This window comes from Scatophagus argus, chromosome 9, assembly GCF_020382885.2.
Source record: "Scatophagus argus isolate fScaArg1 chromosome 9, fScaArg1.pri, whole genome shotgun sequence".
Classification (NCBI taxonomy): Eukaryota; Metazoa; Chordata; class Actinopteri; family Scatophagidae; genus Scatophagus; species Scatophagus argus.
Genome location: NC_058501.1, coordinates 17,095,687 through 17,118,833, shown reverse-complemented (window position 1 = coordinate 17,118,833; position 23,147 = coordinate 17,095,687). Strand labels below are relative to the sequence as shown.

At 39.2% G+C, this 23,147-nt stretch overlaps 2 protein-coding genes across 2 annotated transcripts; one reads left to right on the top strand and one right to left on the bottom strand.

Moving 5' to 3' along the window:
- Positions 1-5,266: 5,266 nt before the first annotated feature.
- LOC124064599 (lymphocyte activation gene 3 protein-like) lies at positions 5,267-8,280 on the top strand. The gene is made up of 8 exons (XM_046399219.1): positions 5,267-5,455; positions 5,588-5,708; positions 5,858-6,078; positions 6,337-6,597; positions 6,722-7,045; positions 7,141-7,395; positions 7,493-7,614; positions 7,919-8,280. The coding sequence occupies exons 1-8, from the start codon at positions 5,407-5,409 to the stop codon at positions 8,012-8,014; spliced, it is 1,449 nt and encodes a 482-aa protein (XP_046255175.1). The 5' UTR covers positions 5,267-5,406; the 3' UTR covers positions 8,015-8,280.
- Positions 8,281-22,907, bottom strand: plekhg6 (pleckstrin homology domain containing, family G (with RhoGef domain) member 6). Its single transcript, XM_046399138.1, has 15 exons — positions 22,655-22,907; positions 20,383-20,581; positions 19,489-19,623; positions 19,064-19,201; positions 17,763-17,858; positions 17,595-17,645; positions 17,183-17,332; positions 15,633-15,743; positions 14,281-14,430; positions 13,490-13,624; positions 12,573-12,692; positions 12,350-12,482; positions 12,145-12,260; positions 10,262-11,769; positions 8,281-8,942 (listed from the first exon to the last, which is right to left on the bottom strand). The coding sequence occupies exons 1-15, from the start codon at positions 22,672-22,674 to the stop codon at positions 8,762-8,764; spliced, it is 3,243 nt and encodes a 1,080-aa protein (XP_046255094.1). The 5' UTR covers positions 22,675-22,907; the 3' UTR covers positions 8,281-8,761.
- Positions 22,908-23,147: the final 240 nt, after the last annotated feature.

Here is a 23,147-nt window from a genome sequence, read left to right as displayed (position 1 = left end):
AATGTCGTTAGACCAGCGCAAACACAATAGTTTGGCACCTTTTCACTACACTTTCATTCCAGTAGAGGGGGGTAAACGTTGCGGGCATTTGGATGTAAAAAAGACAAACATCTAAATTCAGAAAAATAATAAATTGACTGACACTGGCTAGTACTTGTAGTCTATATTTAAACAACAGAAATGCAGGTTTCAGCAAGCACAAGGTGAACCTCAAACTAGCAGTGATGGAAGAAGTAACATTATTTACATAATTTATTTAACTAAGAGTCTATACTGTGAAGATACTCCACTTACAAGTGCTTTATTCCAGAGAAAAGTATTTTTAAAAGTGTTATCATATCAAGTGTTTAAAGTAGGCACTCATTATAAATTCATTTTTGGGTTAGTATTACTAGTGTATTAACATATGGTGCATTTTACTGCTGTAGTAGTTTAAATTTGTGCTACTTTTAAGTATTGTTAAGAAAAGAAAGAAAGTGACATATTTTGTCATTGGAGGGAACTCACTCCAACAAAATTCGTGCTCTGCATTTAACCCACCCAAGTGACGTGCACACACAACAAACCCGGGGCAGTGGGCGACCGCATGCAGCGCCCGGGGAGCAGTGGGGGTTAGGTACCTTGCTCAAGGGTGCCTCAGCCATGGACACGAGGACGGGGAATCGAACCAGCGACCCACCGGTTACGGGTCCGATACCCTAACCGCTGATCCACGACTGTTGGGTAGTTTAATTTCTATTCTATGGATAGTGGCAGTCTATGTTTGAAACCAGACTCACGCATCTCTAAGTCACCCTGAATGAGCTCAGCCCTGTCTGAGATTTATGACAATATAGTTTCCAGTAATCAAAGGGATGGTGGGTTTTGTGTGTGTGTGTGTGTGTGAGTGTGTGTGGCCCACATAGGAACACTTAATTTTCCTCTTCATTAGAAAATTGCAAAAATTTGTTGATGCTGTCAGACAAATCTGGTGGCACCGAAAGTACAAAAAGTATATTATTATAAAGTTGCATAAAAAGAGTCAAGTACCTGTTTATTACTAACTATAAAATCCATCTATCCATCCATTTTCTATACTGCTTATCTGTCAGGGTCGCAGGGGGATTGGAGCCTATCCCAGCTGACTAAGGGCAAGAGGCGGGGTACACCCTTTACTGGTCCTCAGTCAATCGCAGGGCTTACACACAAAGACAGGCAACCACACTCACCTAGGGGCAATGTAGAGTAGCCAATTAACCTAATGTGTGTGTTTTCGGTATTGTGGGAGGAAGCCGGAGTACCCGGAGAAAACCCACGCAGGCACAGGGAGAACATGCAAACTCCACACAAAATGGCTCAGACCGGGATTCGAACCTGGAACCCTCTTGCTATAAGGCGACAGAGTCAAGTACAAGTACCTATTTGTTACTAACCACTGCACCACCGTACTGCCTTAATTATAAAACAAATGAATACAATTAGTATTTACAGTAAGTACAATACTTGAGTAAATGCACTTAGTTACATGCTACCGCTGAAGGCTGTTGGACACATTTTATACCCGTGTATACAGCATGTCTAAAACGTACTTAATGGATGATATAATCCCTTTTGGGTTAGTAACTTTTAGATCAGGTTTTTAAATTATAAATTATCATGAGAAAAGTGAATACACTGTTTTTGCATTTATGTGGGATTTTTACTATTGGAGAACTGAAAGTTCACAGGGTTTCATTCCAACAAAAACCAGACTCTTCACCACAAGTCTGAATGCCTCCGCGCACCAGTCAGGTTGCAGTTTCCATTCATGTGTGTCCAGTCTCATATAATGACTGGTAGTGACTGACAGAGAGCTCTACATGGTGCAACAATGATCAACTGAAGCTCACTATCATCAAAACCCAATGAGCTTGTGTTGGACTACAATCCTTCAAATATGGGTGTTGCTGCAGAAAAGCTATAAATTCTTAAATGTCAGTGCTTCACACACACACAAACACACACACACACACACATCTCTGATCTTTAATTGCTGAGTTCAGCTGTTCAAGCTTTAGCTGGCTGTTGTCTCTCTCTCTCTATCTATGTTTTTCGCCCTCCCTTCCTCTTTCTCGCTCTCTCTCTTCATACAAACACAGAGATTCACAGACAGACACAGACTGATACTTTCAGTCTTACTGTAGTTAAGAGATGGATGGAATATTTTGTCATTTTCAAAGAAACAGGTGCAGCAAAACTGAACTCTGTCTTTACTTAATTATTGCTAAGACGTCAGCGAGCGTATGGAAATTTAAACCAGACGAATCATTTTTAAACATTAGATTCCATTCAGCATTAGCTTAAACTACACTGCAATGGCCTGTGCAAAGAACAAAGAAAAGAAAAAGAAAAAAAGAGTTACTGTCTTACTGTAAGTGCATGCAGTGTGTTTACTTTAATCTGCAAAAACCCTTTGCTAAGTTACTGTGGATCCACAGTAGAATAAATACAAATGGCGTGAAATGAAATGAAAAGTATAAATCAGTTTATGTGCAGACGATGAAGGGCGAAAAGGATTAGCATGCAAAACATGCAGAATTTTTCACCATAATTTCCAAAAGAAACATTTCTCGTTCATGCTGCAATTTGTGCATCAGATACACAATAGTGTTTCCAAGCAGCGCTCAACACAGCACAGAACAAAATGCTGACTTAACAAAATTAAAGAATTTCTCAGCAGAGCAGCATTTTTTTAACTGTGCTCTGCTTCCTGTGCCAGTAAAACCCAGTGGAACATTATATTTCATCACCTACACATGTGGACTAGAATACCACGATATAATCACATTGGCTACTGAAATGAAACACTGCAGCATCTACACTCAATCAGAAAGCCTTACATCTGAGTACTCCATGTGTTCTGCTGTTTGTTAAGGGTTAAGGCTACAGCCAGAATTTGAGAGCTTCACAGGAACAAACTACTCACTGACTGAAGTTCTGCAGAAGCAGTCTGATTTGCCTATTTTCCAAGCTTGTCTCTTATTAACATAATCATCTGCATTCCCTCAAGCTCAAAGATCAATTGTTTCCGTATGAGGGGCATTTTCCTTCACAGCATGTGCAGCTCATATTCAGATATAGTGGAGGTGACTAAACATCAGCTTTAGGAAAGACCACCCCACACATGCCCCGAGCACTGAGCTTCACATACACAGATTAGACATTGTTTTTTGTTGTTGTTGTTTTTTTTTAAGCCACACGCTGAACCAAATGTGACACTGATTTAGTTTTGAATGCTGACAGTTGTTGGTGTGAGGAAGAAGTTTTAAGTGGATGAGATGAAAAGACTTAAGACTTACATAATCACTCACCCAGCAGTCACAAGGTTTTTACCAAGGAAAATGTCTCTACAAGATGAAGAAAACAGCCCTGTGGTTTCACCCACACATTCTCAGTTGTATCTATCCATCTGTGTGACAGTTTATCTATCTGTGTACTTCTTTATCTATGATCTATCTGTATATATCTATACATTGTGCATCATACGTATATCTGGCTGTGTTTTCAACTTAGCGCTTCTCCAATATGTTTCTGTCACGAGTGTAGTATATTGTTAAATGAAGAACTTAAATCTTTGTGTTAAAGGTTAATTGCCTCTAACAAGACCCACGATAATGTTTTATTTTGACGGGTGTGCTGGATGAAGATAGAAACAATATATAGAATTATTTACACACATCTCTTTATTATTGAAATCAGGTGTGGTATGGGGCTGTTTTTCAGGGGTTGGTCTCGACTTCCAGTGAAGGGAAATCTTAATGCTTCAGCATACCATTCAGCAAGACATTTTGGACAATGCTATGCTGCCAACTTTGTGGGGAAGGTCCTTTTCTATTCCAGCATGACTGAGCCCCAGTGCACAAAGCAAAGCTCCACAAAGACATGGCTGGGTGAGTTTGGTGTGATGTACGTCCTGTACTGATCTCAACTCCATTCAACACTTTTGGGATGAACTGGAATGGTGATTGCGAGCCAGGCCTTTTGGTCCAACATCGACCTCACAAATGCTCTACTGTATGAATGGGCAAAAATTCCCACAGAAACACTCCAAAACCTTCCCAGAAGAGTGGAAGCTGTTAGCGCTGCAAAGCTGACTGTGTATTTAAGATGCAATGCCACTAAAGTCCCTTGGTGTAAGGCTCAGGTGTCCCAGTATTTTTGTCTACATAGTGTTGACAGACAGATAGATATATGAGGTTCAGCACTTTGTGAAATGCATGACTGTATAAAGGATATTATACTGTATATTACAACACAGGCTCTGGAACACTTTGTAAAACCGTCGTTGTATATGTTTTATTAAATGTTTGTATTCTGCCTATGAGTGCAACATTGATGGGTTTAAAGTCAAGTGTTACCAGTCAAGGTAAAAAAAAATAAATAAACAGATGACATCAATTACTGAAAACACTTACAGAGCTGACACCAAAGGTTCAGAGAAATGAAAGACATTTTTCAACAACCTTTCATGAATATTTTCCAATCTTTATGATTAGATACAATCACTTTGGATAAGATGCTGAACTAAAGGCAGTCAAACAAACATTTGACTTGCAGTGTAGGCCTGTTTCTACTGCAGCGAATTGACGAAAAGGAAAACAGAGAAGCGAGAAACAAGCAGATGATTCACTTTCGTGAATATCCATAACATCAAGCTAGCGTACTACTAAATGGCCTCATTCTCACCATACTGGTAATGATGATGTTTCTGATGAGAGCTGTGAGCTCACCAGTGGTTGAAAAGTGACTGGCAGTGACGAAGGAGTTAGGGGTTGCAACTTTTGCCATATCAGTTTCAAAGCAACGTCTAGAGCTTCCGTGAACCCCAAAGTGATTTGTAAACAAGTACCATTCATCACAGTGTGTGGAGAATAACTGTTATGTCGCCGACAGCTTATTTGATATTTCTAAAAATCAACTATATTTTGATGTAAAAGCACAATATGTCTAACTGTTAACACTACTGTCTTCGGTCCCATGCTGTGTTTGCCTTGTGTATGCTGCTCTAGTATGCAAATTTAAGATTGAAAATTTTTACAGATTTTTACATGATGTATTTGATGTGAAGAAGAGAACAGAATGAGGTAGAGAGAATCCGTGGGAGGAAGTGGGTCTCCCTGTTTACGTCTCTGTGTTACAGTTTCCAAGCTGACACAGACAGACCACATCAAAGCCCGGCTTGTATCTGAAGTCACATGATAGGCAGATGAGCTACAAAACACTCCACCCTCTGCCCCATTTGATATATATCTTATCAACCCAGCTCGTGGGGACACATCAGAGAAGTGAGAAACAATCTTTAGGAGGTAGAAAGAAAGCAGAGTGGATATACGTTAAAAAGATTAAAGTGAAATTTGTTTGTACGTCAGCACTGAAGAGGACAAAAACATGCTGTTGGAGTTTTTCATCTTTGGGGTGGTTACCTTTCTTATGACAGGTAAATTTTAGATTTTTCTAGCCCATTTTAAACTTTTATCAATGAACAATTCATCAGATGCGGATTTTTTTTTTGTCACGCTGTTACGCAAATTTTCTTTCCAAAGTGAATTATTTCATGCTTCCTCCCCAGGGGTTCAGTGTGAGGTGGCTGAGGTGCTTGTTGAAGTCGGCTCTCAGGCCATACTACCCTGCAAATGTAGTACTTCACTTGCAGACTCCTCTGCTGTCGTCTGGACTCAAGCAAACAAAGGGTAAGACAAAATTTAATGTGCTGCCTCTATGTGCCTGTGTTTTTTTCCCTGTTAGACTTTATATAATCTCATGCTCCTTCAATTTCAAACTTTAGACTTGTATCTACATGCTGATGACATTAGCTTGTCTGTGACATCTCTGTCCACAGCACTGTTTGGAGGAAGCAAAAGAGCGGTCTGCAGTACTGGGGTGCTGGCTGGTCAACCAAAGAGACCCAGCGTGTCCGATGTCTCCACTCCCAGTTTGAAAGAGGCGATTACAGCCTGCAAATCAACAATGTCAGGGAGGAAGATGCAGGAATTTTCTCTTGCAGAGTGGAAAATCGAAAATATGTTACTGAAAATGTGGTCATGCTCAGAATCATTAAAGGTAAGAAAATTTTGCACAAATATTGACTGTTTATACTTCTGCAACCACACAATGAATTTCTTAAAATTCTTAAATTCAGCTTAATAAGACACTAAGAGAGTAGCGACTGCGAATGCCAAGACCTCAGAATGATTCCACCAGTTAGTGATGTTAACAGCCACAGACTAAGGGGTCTCACTTCGTCACATCTGTTTGTGTACACCAGAGATTACCTGTAATACATGTCAATAACCTTATCCTCATATGTATCCCTTACAGTGTCCTTCTCTCCATCGGTTCCTTTATTGAACAACGACGTTTCAATCAGCTGTGACGTGACTCCTTGGCCTTATGGAGCCACTGTGCAGTGGAAACTGAATAATAGTCCATTTGAGTCCAGGAGTCGAATCACCTCAAACCGCAATTCTGCTGAAAGTGCTGTGAGGGAAAAGGCAACAGAGAGACTGACAGGAAAATGGACCTGTGTTGTAGGCTACAAGGGCAAAGTGGGGCAAGCTTTGGCAACTCTGACAGTGAAAGGTAAGACTCTGCGGTAAAAAGATGTAGTAAGATTAACTTTTTTAAGTTATTAAGATGTTTGGTTAATATTTTTTGTGGCAGATGCACTAAAACTCTCCTCTTTCACTCCCCCCTTTATTTTCAGGAATCATGCAACCACCCAAAGACAATACTAAAGTGTACGCTGCTGTGGGATCTGCAGTCACGCTCCCCTGTGTGTTCTCCCCGGGTTTAATCCCCTCTGGCACTATTTGGGAGAAACTGAAGCCTGAATCTCATGTTAAATCTGGTCCTGGTCATCTTGTTGTCCCTTTTGTCTCTGAAAACAATCTCAAACCCAACTTAACACAAAGTAACTGGTCTGTCACTTTGAAGGAGGTTGGGTTTGAGGATGAGGGCATGTACAGATGCTCTGGGACTGCAGAAGGACAACTGTTGACTCGAAATATGCAGCTTGTTGTTGCTAAAAGTGAGTTTCCTTGGATTAAGTTTCAGCTTGAGTAACCTCCACTAAATCCTTTTTCATATAAAACAATTAATTTTATTGTTATGTTTTCCCGCCAGTTAACAAAAGCGTCCCAACAAAGAAAAAAGGCTCGCTGACACTGACCTGTGAACTGTCCGACACGAGCGAAGTCACCGACTACGAGTGGGTTCATGTGTCTGGCAACCTCAACGGCACCGAGTCAATTGGATCTGTCCAGAAGGGGAAGACTGTAAAAATAAGCATTGTGTCAGAGAACCAGGGCGAGTGGACATGTCGCTTCTACGGGAAGGAGGGCATTTTGGGAAATGTTACATACTACATTCAAGCGATGAGTAAGTTCTCTCCTCTTGATTTTTTTTTTTTAAATATTTATGATAATATAATAAACTACAAATAAATGTTATGATGTCTCTTTGTTGTTCTTCACAGGTGGCCTGAGTGGACAAAAATCATCAGGTGTCTCACAGAACACCGGTGCTGTGGTCGCTCTCAGCTTTCTCCTCTTTGTTCTGCTGCTGGTTTTGGTGAAGATGTACAAGAACCACCAAAGGGTAAAGACCTGTAGTACACTGCACTGTTGTTCAAGAACTCATTGAACACTATACTAAATTTTAAAAAATGTAGAAATTAGCCAAATTATTGTTTCAAGATTAGTCACTTGATTCTAGAAAATGATTGAAATGATGAAAGAATTAACCTTATCTCATGAATGGATTTCTAATTACATATTGACATTAAGAATGTAAGATGAATACAAAATGTAAATTAATGAAACATGTGCTTGGGCATTCATACATCACACCTTGAAGTAGAATTGTTTCCCTCATTTAAACAAATTTGCATTTTTTTCCACAGAGGAAGAGGATCTTGCAGTACCCTGCGCTGGAGGCGATTGTTCACACCACCTCCAATGAGCGGGAGGAGCGAGAAAGGACCAGAGGGAAAAAATAAAGGCACATTAAAACAGCATCGCAGGAAAGACCTCACAGCGCTAAACTGAAGTGAGGTCCACCTTCTTTGTGGCCGCAGCACGTTGGGAGACTTTTGTTTGCACAAGTTTTGTAAATATGGTATTTTCAGAGCAGACGTTGTAGCAGCATTGTTGTTGAATTTGAAATGTTGTATATTATTTTTGTAACTGTTTTCAATTTTTCAACTGTATGTAAGTATTTCTTTCGATATATATACGTCGAGAATAAAATGTTTTACAAATAAAGTACATTTATCAGAAATAAATCTGGTTTTATTTATTACATTATGTACAAGCTGAAACTCTCAGGTCAATGAGAGAGAGAGAAATTGTTACCGATATAAATAACATATACAGTAATGGTAAAAAAATAAACTTTTATAATATTTACACAAAACACTGACCACACAATGTATCACATAAAAAAATGAGACATTATTTTAGGTTTACAGAATAATTATACCCCATAAATTCAGACTGAAGATGTTTGTGTCAATGACAAACTAAAAGTCTGCTAAAGCGCTCGAAAGACATTTATTTAATGTTTGCAAAAGTCCTTTTCTTCCTTTTTGGGCATAAGCTTTTCATTTAAAAAAAGTGGCCTGTCATTGTCACTTTGTAGTTCACATTCATGAACTGAATTTTGAGTTTGCGTTATAGGTTGGTGTTTGGTCGTCTGGTTTTGGATCCACTCAGCAACTATAGGACTCTGTAGCACATCTTCAGAGCTACACCTGACTGCACTCCCCGTCTTCTTGCTCTGAAAGTCCTTGGAGATCCCAGAAAGTCAAAGATCGGCTGATGTCCTCCAGAAGCCCCTCAGCTTCAGGATATAAGTGATCCATGACTTCATCGTCGTCAAAGCACCAGCCTGACCAGTCCACATTTACACCGTCTGTAAAGACAACACTGAAGAAGAAAGGGAAAAAGATCAGTGGTTGAATTAATGGTTCCCACTACTGAGTACAGTTCAGGTACACTGTACTGTAAGATTATTGTTACAGTTACATGGATTAAATCCTGTTAAAGTTCAAAAATTACTAAATACCTACAAGGAGTACTCAACTGTATATTATTGTGTTTAGTAAATTATACAGAGTAATCAAAATTGCAAAATTTTGAGAAATAGAAAAATGAATTTAACTTAAATAGTGAATACTCTGGTCTTTCTGTGATAAATACAGAGTCAGCCAAAATAATGTATACACACATCAGGAAAAAAGGGTGATGCCATCTGTTGGGAAAACATTGTACAACACTGTGTATTGTTGTTATGTGTTGTTGTGTTATCATAATTTGATCAAACTTTGAAAGAGGTATCTATATGTATAGAAGTACTTATACAAATTAAATATTTATTCATGTTTTTCTTTTCCTGATGTGTGTATACATTATTTTGGCTGACTCTGTATATAGTGTAAGAAAATCAATAAAAATTTAAATTGTCTTATTGAGTTTCTGATGGAAACAATCCACAGTTGAAAAGTGGTGAAAGTATTTTTTAAATATTTAAAAAATATTTTAGCTAATGTTTTCTGAGATCCAACGTGTATTCAGCATGCTAATTAGGATTCACACACTGTTCTGTGGTTAGAGACATGAAAAACACAGGGTAATTTTAAGTTTCCATTCTCACAGAACAGCCTGTCCATTATGAGCCTACTCAACACTGAAAACTAATCTCAGTAGTAAAGATCTGACATTTTCCAATTATGGGGTACACAAATAAATGTGACTGGCACAGAGCAAAGTATTAAGACAATATTCATTCTAAATGTGGCCATTGTTTAAAGCTCGAAATGCAAACATATCTAGATTGTGTGATAATAATACATATAGCAGAGGGGTGGAGCTGAGATCCTTTCAGAATGCCACTACCCTGCTGAAGTGTCTTTAAGCAAGAAGAAGAAGAAAATGTGAAGTTCTGTGTGCAAAACTGTGCTTTTCAGCTGCAAAGACTGAGACTATAATTGGGAGAACAGAATAATGATTATTTCTTTTTTCATTGTTTCAACAGTGTGTGTGCATCACTTGTTTGACAAATGACTAACTGATCAATGTTGTCTTGGAGAAGTAACAGTTTGTGTTTCTGTTTTAGTACTGTAATGTAAAGTAAAACTGTAAAGTAAAATCTGGACATGACCTACACAGCATGTTAATTTGCCAAACAATGATAATTAGTTAGACAATGAATGACATGAAAGTAAGTACAAAATGGTCATGCTAACCTGTCCCTCTTCTCATCTTCATCTCCATCTACCAGCTGCTCCTTCCATCCTTTACTTACTGTGAGAGCTCTGTGTCTCATCAGCTCCACCTCCTCCTCCCACTCTGTTTCTCTATCTCCATCACTGGGTGACTGTGATGGTGTGGTGGAAAACGAGGAGGAATTAGGAGGATACCTTGCCCTCATATGAGCTGGTTTCATATTTCTGTCTCTTTTTAATCCCTCTTTGTCTTTTGATCTCTCCTTGGCTCTTTCTAAAAGACCCTCCAGAGGTGATGGGTGTCCATTAGGATCATGTTGTGACCTGACATCCTTGTCTTCAGGTGATGTGTACAGACTCCTGGAGTGCAGCCGATGCTCATGGCCTCCTTCGACAGTCATGTTAGGAATGGAAGCACTCCTTTGGGCTTTCACTTGGCGCCTTTTGTCTCGGAAGTTGAGATCAGGCAGCTCAGGTTCAGAAAACGTTTGGGGGTCTGGAGAAACTCTGTCATTCATGGTCCAAAACATCCCTTGGTTAGGCTTCAGGGAGCCCAGCTTTAGCACCCGGTGTGAATTTGAACTTTGGGAAGGAACAAAATTTCTCTTAACATTTGGCTTGTAGTCTGAGTCAGAGTTGGAGAAAGAAGCAGATAAAGCTGGTCCTGAGTCATGGAAGAACTGCCTCGATGTCTGAGTAAAGGGGTCCTGGTGGGTGCTTATTGGCCTCCTCTTCCGTAACCCAGGTGACTTCAAATTTTTGGAGAAACTCCAAGTTTCTGGAGGTGTCTCCAGTTCTCTAGGCTGGCTATAGCTGGAATTTCTCCATATGTCCTGGTTCACAGACTGAGAATCTGAGTCTGAGTCTCTCTTTGTTGATATTCCTCCTTCTCCCCTGGATACTGTTGCCTGGTAAGTCGGTTGTGAGATACTGTCTTCATTCATTGGGTAGTCAATATCTGGATATACACCTATTAAGAGAGCATGTGGTGCAGCTGTGTTTTTTAATGTATCAGCCATAACATTTTGGGTATAATGATCCACATTAGAGGTAGATTGCAACCTGTGGTTGTAGGCCAGCCTTTCCTCCCTTGCTATGGAAGATTCAACCATTTTCACTTCTTCCTCTACATAGATCCCAACTTGTTGTCTTCTCACTCCCATTTCTATCCATTCATATCCCTCAATTGCTTGTTGATGACCAGCAATGACCTTACGTGTAGATTTACAATTACTGTTTTTGGGCTGGGAGCGAAAAGATACAACAACGTTGTCAGTGGCCACATCATCTGGAGGTTGATGCCTTTCCTCTGCTTCTTTAGTTGCCAAAATCCCATTCACTGATTGGCGGATTATAAATCCTTCATTAAGTGCATCCACCAAAGCCTCTCCATCTAGCTGCAAAAGTTGTTCTTCTGTATCCGTATCATCAGTACTGGCTTCTGTAACAGATTTGGCCTCCAGTTGCTGGATTTTCCAGTTTTCCAGTTGTTTGTTGCTCTCTTTCTCTCTCCAGCTCCTCAGTGTTTCCTGACATTGTGACATAGAAATAAAATGAATAAAGCATTCAACAAGGAACAAGTCCGTTATTTTCATATAACAAGACAATATGAACATGATGATGGTATAATGTTTACAAAGTACACCATCTTAGTTTAGTGTGTTAGCATGCATACATTTGCTAATTAGTGCTTAACACAAAGTGGCGCTTGAGGAAAAGCCAGATAATTGCCAAAGTTTTTAGGAATCATCCTCTAGGAACCTTGAATGTCTGTATCAAAGGTAAGATCAAGCCATACAATAGTTACTTTCATGTTTCAGTCTGCACCAAATGGCTGGACAGACTAGCATCACATAAATTACACTACAATCATTTCAAAAACATTCGGTCATAAATGTCTTTACCTTCGCCTGGTTGATGGTGGAGACCCATGTGGAGCAGCTCTCTGGGGTACCAGCTACAAATATGTAGACATTCATAGTACTCTGAAGTTCACCCACTTCCACAAGAACAAATGAACCTGAGAGAAGAGGAGGAATGATTACGGGATCTGTTACTTACACAAAATCAACTGCCTTGTATTTTGACCACAGAAAAAGCGTTACTCACAGCCATCTTTCAGTGCTATGCAGTAGGTTCTGTCGAGGGCCAAGGGAGGACGAACTACCTTCAGCCGCTCTCCTTTTTTCTGGACTTTGGTCATGAGTAGAACATCTGAGAAAAGTAGAGCCACCACCTCTAGCTGCATCATACCATGTGCGAGGAAACACAAAAAAGTTAAAAAAGAAATGGCAATTTATATGTACAGTAACTGTGCACTAACTCTACTCACTTTGCTGTCTTTTCTCCCTCGAATCTTCAAGTTCTCCTCCAGAAGCAGCTTACGCACAACTCCAGGCCCTACTCCTCTGATAGGGCACGTGAGGTCAAACTGGCAGATCTCTCTGACATGCTGTCAAGGAAACATCTCATGAGTAATCATCAGTAACAAAACATGTTGGAGCAAGGATGAACTGAGTGAACTCTCACATCCTGTCTGATATAATGAAGGAAGAAAAAGCTATTTAGCTTAATAAAGGAGTTTTTGTTCAGTGTATTCCAGTGATTGTATGACAGCTGAACTAACCAACCAATTACCCTCATTCTAATTTATCATTTCTATCATTTCTTTCATTAAATACAACAGCGTATATAGAACAGCTTGTGTTTTTATTTTATTTTGTTTTTTGTATTTTTTGATAAACTCCTCATTCTCCCCTTTAAGCTGCACACTGCAAGGAGTGGGGGAGGGGTGGGAGGAGTTGTTCATATTTCTTGTTAGAAGGTCAGTCAAACAACAACAAAGAAGCAAAAACAACAACAAATAGAGGCGACAAAAACACAAAAATAAGGACAGTGACTGCAAAGACATGCAAAATGATGACAAAGAGACAGGAACACAAACCAGAAAGTGGCACAAAACAGTTACCAAAAGGGGCACAAAAGACTATGAGATACAAAATGGCTACAGAGAGAGTCTCTTTCAGTTTATGTCTGTCTGTGTCTGGTTCCTCTCTAAAAGAGATTGGGGCCTTTTACACGTCTGTACCCAGGGGCCTGCTGTCTCAATCAGTCCTTTGTTGCAATATTATCTCTGCCTCGAGCAAAGGTCTAGTTGACCAAAAGACTTATCTATGACCTACGCACTGAATTTTTATTTTGTGACAGAAAAACACATATAGCCTTTAAAGGAAAAAAAATCATTTTTACCTTGTCAATTTCTTCATTTATCCCCTCCACCTCATATCCTTCCACCCGCTGAGCAGAGATGGTGAGAGCGAGTTCCTCATCTTTTAGCCTCAAGTAGTCATTGATACTCTCCAAAAAACTATTTACACTGGATAACTGGAGTGGGTCAAGAAAAAGATCAGTGTGTTAGTGGAAGTTTTGCTGCACGGCAGAAAATGAGTAATATTACATTTATAAAAGTCAGGTTTGCAGATAATATATACAAATTTCATTTACAAGGGATGCCCCAAGTGTCCCCCTGTGTCCTATTTTATAGGCCTGAAACTTGCTGCACTGATGGGATATGCTGATATTAGAGAAAAAGGTCTTTTTGAAGATGACTTATTATATTCCTGTAAAACACTTGCTCACTATCAGGTTATCAAATTAAATGTCAGAGGAAGCAACAAATCACATCTGTTGAATTTACTCTTACATGAAGAAATATACTACCTTGAAGACACTCTAAAGTCCTTACTTGTTAATAATAATACTTGATATTATCTCATTTGATTCTAAATACTGGGTCATTTGATCTTTTTTAATTCAAAAATACTTGGAAAATTAATATTTTACCAAAGATTTAATTTTAATGCAATCCATTCAGTGCATTTTTTCAAGACATCAGTTCGATATTTAGTGGCCATATAGTCTGTATATTGATAGGGAAGGAGGAGGCCTCGGCCTTGCTATTGTCCATAATTATGATATTGCTTTGCTTCGAAGACATCCCTTGAGCTGATATAGACCTTCAAGACTTCAGAGTTTCTCACCATGCCTCTGAGGGCCTGCTGTACATGAAGCTCCTGAGTGTTTTTCAGCACAGCCTTGAGCAGTAGAGGGTACTTTGTGATCCTCTGATGTGGTTTGGCCTGCATGTCCCCAAGCCGCATCCTCTCACACTGAGGGTGAGTCTCCACCCACTGGACAGCAGGTAGCACAAGAACAACATCTACAGTCAGAGTCTTTGAGTGAAACTGTTGCTTTGTGGTATCCTACACTGACCTAAAAAGCATCTAGACATACAGATAGATTTGGTTTTGTTTTTACTACTCAAAGCATGGGGAGGGGTTCTGGGCATGCCCCTCCGGGAGGAGGCCCCGAGGAGGCCCCGAGGACGACCCAGGACACGCTGGAGGGACTATGTCACTCAGCTGGCCTGGGAACGCCTTGGGGTCCACCCGGAAGAGCTGGAGGAAGTGTCTGGGGAGAGGGAACATTTGAAAATTATAAGTGAAAAACACTTCCCCAGCTTATTTTTCACAAAAATGTCGAGGTTGCTCTGTTTAATCCACAATTTTCGCCATTTTTAACAGAACATACATTTAAATTTATTCACGAGGAGGTCTGTGGATTAGGAGGTCTGTGGATTACCCTGATTAACAGGGTCTTCTTCCATTAACATCTACAGTACTGACGTGGCAGCAGAAGACTGACAAATGAAACCAAATCTACCAGAAGAGCAACACTCACATGGGCAAAGTGCAATTGTTTTTGTTTTGTTTGATTTCGATGAGACCCTTTATCGCCCACCACGTGCCATTTCCTGGTAAAATGTGTCTGATGTGTTGTTCAATGAAGAAATATCACCTCCCACTCAGGTTGACAAATGCGATGGTATGACATAAGTGAAAAAGCAAGTTTTGAATAAACATATTTACAGTGGTGGTACCTGGTGGTAGACACAAGATGACGTTTTTAACTGTATAGTGCCTTTATTATCTTTAACTTTTAGTCTTCCAAGCTTTGTGTAACTGCCCGAGAAGTGCTGCAGGACACGTTTCACTATAGGCCAGTAAATGTGTTGATCACAGTTCTGCTAATGAGAAATCCTTTGAAAACTCTGTTAAAGAATGAATCATTTGGTGAAAACGTTGGTGTGACAAGTGGTTGGCCATCAGGAAGTGGCTATGACAGGTCGCCCACAAGGTCATGAAAGCATCACAAACCACAGTGAGCCACCATTAGCAACAGAACACTTACTCATTACATCAAGTTCCATTTAGGTGCACCGAATGGTAATAAGGGGATTTGTACATGTGACCATTTCAATACACGTATGTGAGCTTTCTTCCTTGTGTTTGTGCTCACGACTGTGCGTATGGATATCTGCTGCTTACTATACCTGGACGAAAGTGAGGAAATGTGGGTTGCTCTCCATCTGCCTGCGTGTGAACTCAAGGTTGTTTTCCTCCTCCCAGCAATAATGCTGATAGGAAGAAAAGCGCTGACGGAACTGCAGACACAAAGGAAAGGATTATTAATGACGATGTGAAAAACCTCCATACAGTATAAGTCCTACATCCAAGATTTTACTCAGAGGGAAACTCCAACAAGTACTACTGCATATGAGAAAGAGAAAGATGATAGCTTTGCCAGATCTGATTTAAAAAAAAATAACGTATGTGTAGTTGGTGCTATGCACTGTGGAACATGACACACTAGTGATGTTTAGTCAACATCGATAAGAGCTAAAGACTACAAGCTTGTAAGTGAAGTAAAGAGGAAGAAAGGAGTGAGCTTTTAGGACCTCTGTAGCCTGCTCATCATCTCTGCTAGAGGCTAGCGACTTAAGGATACATTAGCTGTGGTCAAGTTGCGTTGTGGGTAATTGTGACAGGCTTTTACAAGGAGGACGAGATAGAAAAAGTTCAGTTTATAATTTTTCATTATTTAAACTAAGCTGAGGCTGACAACGTGCACAAAAACACGTATCACGTTTATGTATTCTGGCTCTGTAACTCCATTTTGGACACCCTTAAAGCTGTTGTTCAAACAGAAATTGTTTTATATTTTGGGCGGATGTACCCGAGTAAGCCGGAGGAACCAGAGGAAGAAGGATAAATACTTACTGAGAACACCAATGGTGGTTTACAAGAAATGTAATTCTAGGAAATGGCTGATGAAAGAAAGCTTTGGCTGATGTGCTAGATATTCATGTAACAGAGAGAATTACTCAGGGCTTGAGAAACCAGAGCGAATAAAAGACTAAAACGATTATTCATGTTTCATCCTCCGTGCCAGACTTTGTTTAAATATACAACATGAAAACACATCCCAGTGTAACTTTTGGCTTGTCAACGTATTGCTTTATTTAACTATTTAAAATTCACCAATTAAATATTTTTTCTTCCTTTTCCCCTTGTGTTAAAAAGGTCCTTGTTTGTCAGCGATTTTGTTTCATTTATTTGTTCTCCTTCAAATGTCAATCAAAACAGAATTGCAAAAAATTACTTTAGTAAGAACTATCATTAACCAAATATATTTGAAATATGAAAAGTTAGTAATTGTGCAGTGGAAGAGCTCCTGATGGAGTTCTTTATTATTCATTTTATTATTGTGTTATCATTTTGGATCATTTAATCAGCATTTTGATGTTGCAGCTTTTTGTAGCTGCAGTTATTTTAATTTCATTTAATTTCTACGTTGCTGGGTAGTTTTATTTATCTTTTAGAATCCATTATAATTTACATGCACAAATAGGCTGCTGGAGATCTTACACTGAAACGCAACTGGTAACTATAGCTGTAATATAGATGCAGTGGAATAAAATGTACAATATTTACGACCATATCTGAAATGCAGTGGAATGTATGCATAGGAGCATGTGTACATGTTAGGCAAGGACTTGAGTAAATGTGTTTGCGATGTATCTTGCAGACAGTGAATTCGTACCTGCAGGCAGCCGGCCTCTAACCTCATGGGATCAAAGGGCATGCCTGTCCTCCGGACTTCATTTAACATGGGATAAATCACCTCCTGCCAGAACAGCTGGTGTGCGCTGAGGATGGAGGGAAGGTCGGAGAAAAGCAGCTCAGGGGTCACCTGTCAAAGTATAAGTAGTGACAAAATTTAACTCCCCTGTTTTGTGATATTTTCCATCCCATCAATGGAAACTTGTTGTTCCGCTACACTTTCCATTTGTGTGTTGTGGTCTATATAAAGCAGAGCCGATGTTGTTGTTGTGCTAGTGAATGTATGTCAGTGGTATGCAAAACAATGGAAAACAGGCCTGTAAATAAAGTGCAGTGTGCAGCAGGTTTGTGTGTTTCCACTCTAGATGAGGCTGCATGCTCTGCAGACTGACCTCCAGGAGAAATCCATGCTGGTGCAGGTTGACAAGAGCTGCAATAACCAGCTGTGAGAAAACAGACAGTTTAGCTAAACATCCTGTGGAAAATACCGCTTCTGCTCTGACATGCTGAAGAACAAACGCTGTATTTAAATGAGACTATGACAAAAGGTAGAGAATTACGTCTTTGATGATAATTAGCTTGTTGATGTAGGTGAGCTCAGTGTGAACAAACTCCCACAGCGCCTCCTGTTGGTGTCTCTGCGTCTTAGGCATCGTCTGAAAATAAGCACAAGTCAGAAATGAAGAAAGGAAGTGAGAGCAGACAGTTTTTAAATTTCAGGAGTGAGTAAGATTTAGACCTATAGAGCAGGTGTTTTACAACAGGAAAAGCATTTAAAGGATATGGTGAGCGTATGCTACTTATATCACAATGTCAGCAAAAAAACTGAAAAGAGAAAAGTGCACCCAAATTTAACATTATATCAAGCATATTTTCTGTACACTTTTGAGGTACTTTTTGCTTCTTTGTTGTGCTACTGTACTACTTCTCTGCAGATTCAAAACAAAATCTAAATAAATTATTACAATGTATAATCATAAATTAATCTTACTGCTTAAAAATCTGAAATACTCTAAATATCCTGGGTATTTGTGTATAGTTTCTTTAAAAAACAAAAAGAAAAAAGTGTAAATATTCCCAAATGTTTACTTTGTATACTTTTACTCAACCTATCTGCACCTTTATTTTGCTATCCTTTGTGCTGCAGTGACAATGAGAATTTTCCCACTGCAGGACTACTAAAAGCCTGTCTTATCTTATCTTGACTTACCTTATCTTACAAACAGTAAATTACTACATTAATACTATACTATACTATTGCTATATTACTTTGGGTATTTTAAGTATCTATTCATGCTAATACTTAACTTAATACCTGATTTTTAAATGCAACAATTAATTACTTATGACAGAGTATTAGCACTGTAACTTTGCTATAAGAACTGAATTCTTCTTCCACTACTGGCACTAGTTAATCTCTCAGTTCTTTCTCAGATAGTTCCCCAGTTTGCTTGGAACTCTAAGACACAAGTGCATTCATTCCTACATTAGACATAAATCTTTAAAAACGGTCATGAAAATATAGTTTATTTATTAATCAGTGATAAATAATATTTTTTTTTTAAAAAGCTAGGTGCTGTAGTTAATCAAACAGGAGCAGGTGGTGCATATGTTGTGGGGGTTTACAGCAGCAGAATGGTTCATGTTGGATTACTCAGAGTAAACTATAGCACCCATGGTCATGTCATCCAGTTTTTTATAGTTATGGAACTCTACTGGAACTCTACTCTGGAAAACAGTGGAACTCTATGACAAAGAGGAATAAACTACAGTATATCAGGCTTTTTATCCACGGACTTTTCATGGGATTTGTTGGCAGTAAGAAAAAATACTGCCAGAGTTATCCTGTAAGGGTCCGTACCGAATGAGAGTCTACTATATCTGTCCAGTTCTTCTCCAGGGTCGTCCCCCGACTTTCCTCCTTCCATCTCCACTTGAGATTGACTGGCACAGCATAGGCTCCCAGATCCTGCTTCAACACATCCAGCTGACCTCGCTCCTGAGGGGTGCGTGATGACATGGAGGACAAACATAAGAGTGTAGAAAAAAAGGAAAAAAAACCAAACCAACACATAAGTCAGCGGGGAAAAAAAGGAGGAAAATCTGATGCTGTGATGAGAATGAGTGATCAGTTCCAGTTGTTATGAATACTTGTGGGCGTGTGTTAGATTTAAAAGTGCTGCAGGTTTTTTTTTCAGCACTTTGGACACTGTTTCAACAAGTTTATATCTGCTCCTAAGAAAGTCAGTAAGTCGTGAAGCAGTGGAGCAGGAGACAACATAATACCTCAGATGTCAGGCTTTTCTCAGACACTCCTTGACTGAACAGGACCTGTTTCAGTGCAGCTCTGGGTTTGGCTCCCACAGAGGGTCCTTTACTCACTGTTGCAAAATCAGTCACAACCTTCTGCTTGGTCCGCCTCTGGAAAGGGAAAATATTGCCAAGCATTTCAGTTTCAGGTTGTTTTAACACCTGGACACTTGAGATTCAGTGTCAAAATACATTTATTTATAAGAAAAGGCGTTGTATTCAAAATCTTACTTAGGTAAAAGGACAGAGGTATTATCAGTAAAATTAACTTAAACTAACAAAAGAAAAGTTACTGTAGTACAGTTTAGTCTGCAAAAGCTTCTGTGTTATAATGATAAAAAGTTATTTTAGAGTGCAGTGAGAATATTTCAACTTGTTTTTAATTAAATAAAATATGTAAGTATGTTTAATTGATGAGGGTCTGTATCTGAGAGATTTAGGGGCCGTTTCTGATCTAGAATCATGAAAAAGCTGATTTGAAATGTTTTGTGCAAGTAGACCTGTGTTGAAACAAGGCTCCAGTATTACTTTACAAAAGAGCTTTTTATTTATTTGCTTTTTCTTTTTTTTTTTACCCAACATTACAAAAATAAATAAATAAAACTTTGGGAGTGAACTCCAGACTAATATGACTCTGGACTACAATGCATTTAGAAATATTTTCAGCAAGTAATAAAATAAAATAAGTTGTGGAAGTGCAATACTTCCCTGACAGAAATGTAGTGGAGTAGGATTATAAATTGGTATAAGATATAAATAAATAAAGTAGCTCCTCACTGTATTAAAGTACCACACTTGATTAAACGTACATTTCACCACAGTTAAGTCAGGACAGGAAGCTGCCTCACGTGTGTGCCTCATGTCACTAACCTGATAGCCAAACGTACTGAACTTGTGTTTGTCTGCTGACCCCCTGTGGTGATTGTTTATTTCTGCAGCTGCTGTCGTCCCATCAACAACGTCTGTCTCTCTGGTTTCCGCGTCTTTCTGTCTCTCGCCGTCAGCGCCGTCTCGCCACAGCGCCGGGGTTTCCTCCACGAGTGATTCATGTCCCCCGTTGTTTACAGGGCTGAGGATAAGCACACGGGGTTACTCACTGCCCAAACAAAGTGTGAACAGCTGACAAGAGATATGTTTATTTTAGGGACAACTGTAGAGTGATCCAGAGCCACATAACACAGCATTTAGAGACTGAGCTGCTTTGAAAAGCCACAGGACTGACTTCTAGAATCCATAAAACTCAAGAAGACAATAGGTAACGCTTCACAGTGAGTGTTAATCTTTTGTGTGGTTGCAAGGTCACGAATGAGGAATGAATGAGGAACTGGCTGCTGGTTAACCATTAGTTAATGAGTAGCTCCTCATTTAAAGGTTAGAATAGCTACTCGATAGTTGATGGGGTTTTTTTAAACAGAAAACTAGTGAGGAACAAACAAGGAAATATTTGACAATTGATAAAAACATGAATAAGTGCTTCCCCAATAATCTGTCTGATTATAACTCATTAATATAGGATCCAAAAGATCCTATATTAATGAGTTATTAGGTGATAGCTAGACCATGAATATCTTGAATTTGGATAAAACAAAACAGCATAAAACACAATTAATGAAACAACACAACAATAATAATAATAATGATGATTAACTGAGTGATCATTTTTTTAACAACTGTTTAAATTTCACTTAAAAGTGATCCCACTTATAGTCCAGTTCCACTCGTGGATTCCCATTTGGACAGAAAAAATTATGAAAAGTGTATTATCCAGTTAGTATATTGCAGAAAAATTATGAAAGGGTAGCACATCTCAAGTTCAAAGAAATAAAAATAAAAAATTGTGAGGGAGGAAAAAATCAAGAGAAAACTCACTCGTTATGGAGCAGAGCCTCATTCTGAGACATCTGAAACTTTAAAATTTGATTTGGAAAAAAATATTTTATTGCACCCTCATTATATATCACCAAAAGAAGACTGAAAAAGGAAGGCTTAGAGCAAAGTTTAAAATCAACATGATTTTGTCCAGCAGAAATACGTTTTCCCTCGTTTCTTTTCCGTTTTGATTAATCTCGCAGCCTATCCTGACCCCAAAGTCACAAGAGCAACAACATAGAATGCACAAAATGACAACAAAATATCTACTGTGTACAAATAGTATATATATATAGATTGATTGATATAATATATGCAGCCTTGAAATATATTTTTTATGTCAGTTGAATTGGATGCTAAAGCAAAAAGTAAACCATTACAGACATTAGTGGTTCTCTCTAAAAACTGTCATACAAAAAAAGGAAATACGAGGAGTCAGCAAGCTGTCAAAGGATCAGAAATCACACAGTGATGTTCACTCAACAGGACACCAGTAGATTCACATAGCTACAGCTCCAGTTACACAGGGGTGGCTTGTCAGCGTGTAACCCCAGGACACATCTGGCGTTAGTTCCCACATGTCCAACATCATCACAATTTGCAGAACGTCCTGCTGAGGACTTAAGTTACCACGCAGAGAATATGTGTCTCTGTCCTCTGGAGGCTGCTGTATGTCACAGTTCACTGATGAAACCATCAGGAGAAGTGCTGATATATTTTTTTTACACACTGTTGGATTCTTCTAAATACTGTAAGTGCACTCTGAGATTACTGCTGCGACTGGTATTCATGGTCATATTTAATCAGCTAATCTTTATTCCAAAAGCAAACACGCCCACACAAGCAAACACACTGCACGCAGGTTACGCAGCACTAATCTTTTCACTCTATACAGTTAAACATCAAAGGACTGACAACAAGCGCTTTCATCATGGTGTCATACCTGTTCAATCACTGTAATGTCTGTAAGGTCGGAATCCCACAATAACATGCTAACAAGGCCGATTAGATTTTATTGCAACTGTAACACTTAAGCCCGTTAAAAGCCTGATAATGACTCAATAAAAACAGGACTCTTTCTAGTTTTATAGCTTCAGTAAATCAACCCAACAGGACAGCAGGACGGTCTGTGGGTCCACACAGCAGCTAGAGCTCAAACACGACTCATTCAAGTGAAGGGATGAAGTAAAATGTTCCTCTTATGTATCGTACACTCTCGCTTTCTCACACTACCAACTTTGCCTTACTAAATAGATAAAATTATAGACCTTACCTGTGCTTGGTTGGATCCATTTTGTTTCACTCTGTCATCTTTGCTTTCTGTATGCTTTCTCCTCCTCTTTCTCTCTGCCTGGATCGGTCCCTCCCTCTCTTCCTTTCACCTGCACCACTGCCCTTTGCAACTGGCCCGACGGGAACAACTGGATTCTGCAGCCCACAATCAGTGCAAACGACTGGTTAATGTGTCGCTGCTAAAAGTGCTTAGTAGGGCGGAGGTGGAGACTGATTCCTTTGAGGATGATCTGTTGTTGTTTCATGTCAATCAAAGTTATTGATAACCTTGAACAAACAGGAGGAAGTCATTTTTAAGGGGGGGGTGTTAATAGCAAATCTATCTTAAAAGTTGTTTTTGCTTATTTCCTGACCGTAAGAGAGGCACTGAGGTGTAATCAGCCATGAAATTCTGTTGTTTGATGGCTCAGTAAAATGGAAAACATCAGTGCTTGCACGTAAGAAGAAGCGAGTTACACAGGGAAGTGGCCAAG

Bases quoted from the DNA above. Each gene is read 5' to 3' on its own strand.
- LOC124064599 (XM_046399219.1), top strand. From the start codon at position 5,407: ATGCTGTTGGAGTTTTTCATCTTTGGGGTGGTTACCTTTCTTATGACA. The intron at 5,456-5,587 runs GTAAATTTTAGA...CTTCCTCCCCAG, and splicing joins GGTTACCTTTCTTATGACAG to GGGTTCAGTGTGAGGTGGCT. The intron at 6,598-6,721 runs GTAAGACTCTGC...CTTTATTTTCAG, and splicing joins GGCAACTCTGACAGTGAAAG to GAATCATGCAACCACCCAAA.
- plekhg6 (XM_046399138.1), bottom strand. From the start codon at position 22,674: ATGGATCCAACCAAGCACAG. The intron at 17,333-17,594 runs GTCAGTCTGCAG...ATACTTTGACAG, and splicing joins AGCATGGATTTCTCCTGGAG to GTGACCCCTGAGCTGCTTTT. The intron at 15,744-17,182 runs GTACGAATTCAC...TTGTGTCTGCAG, and splicing joins TAGAGGCCGGCTGCCTGCAG to TTCCGTCAGCGCTTTTCTTC.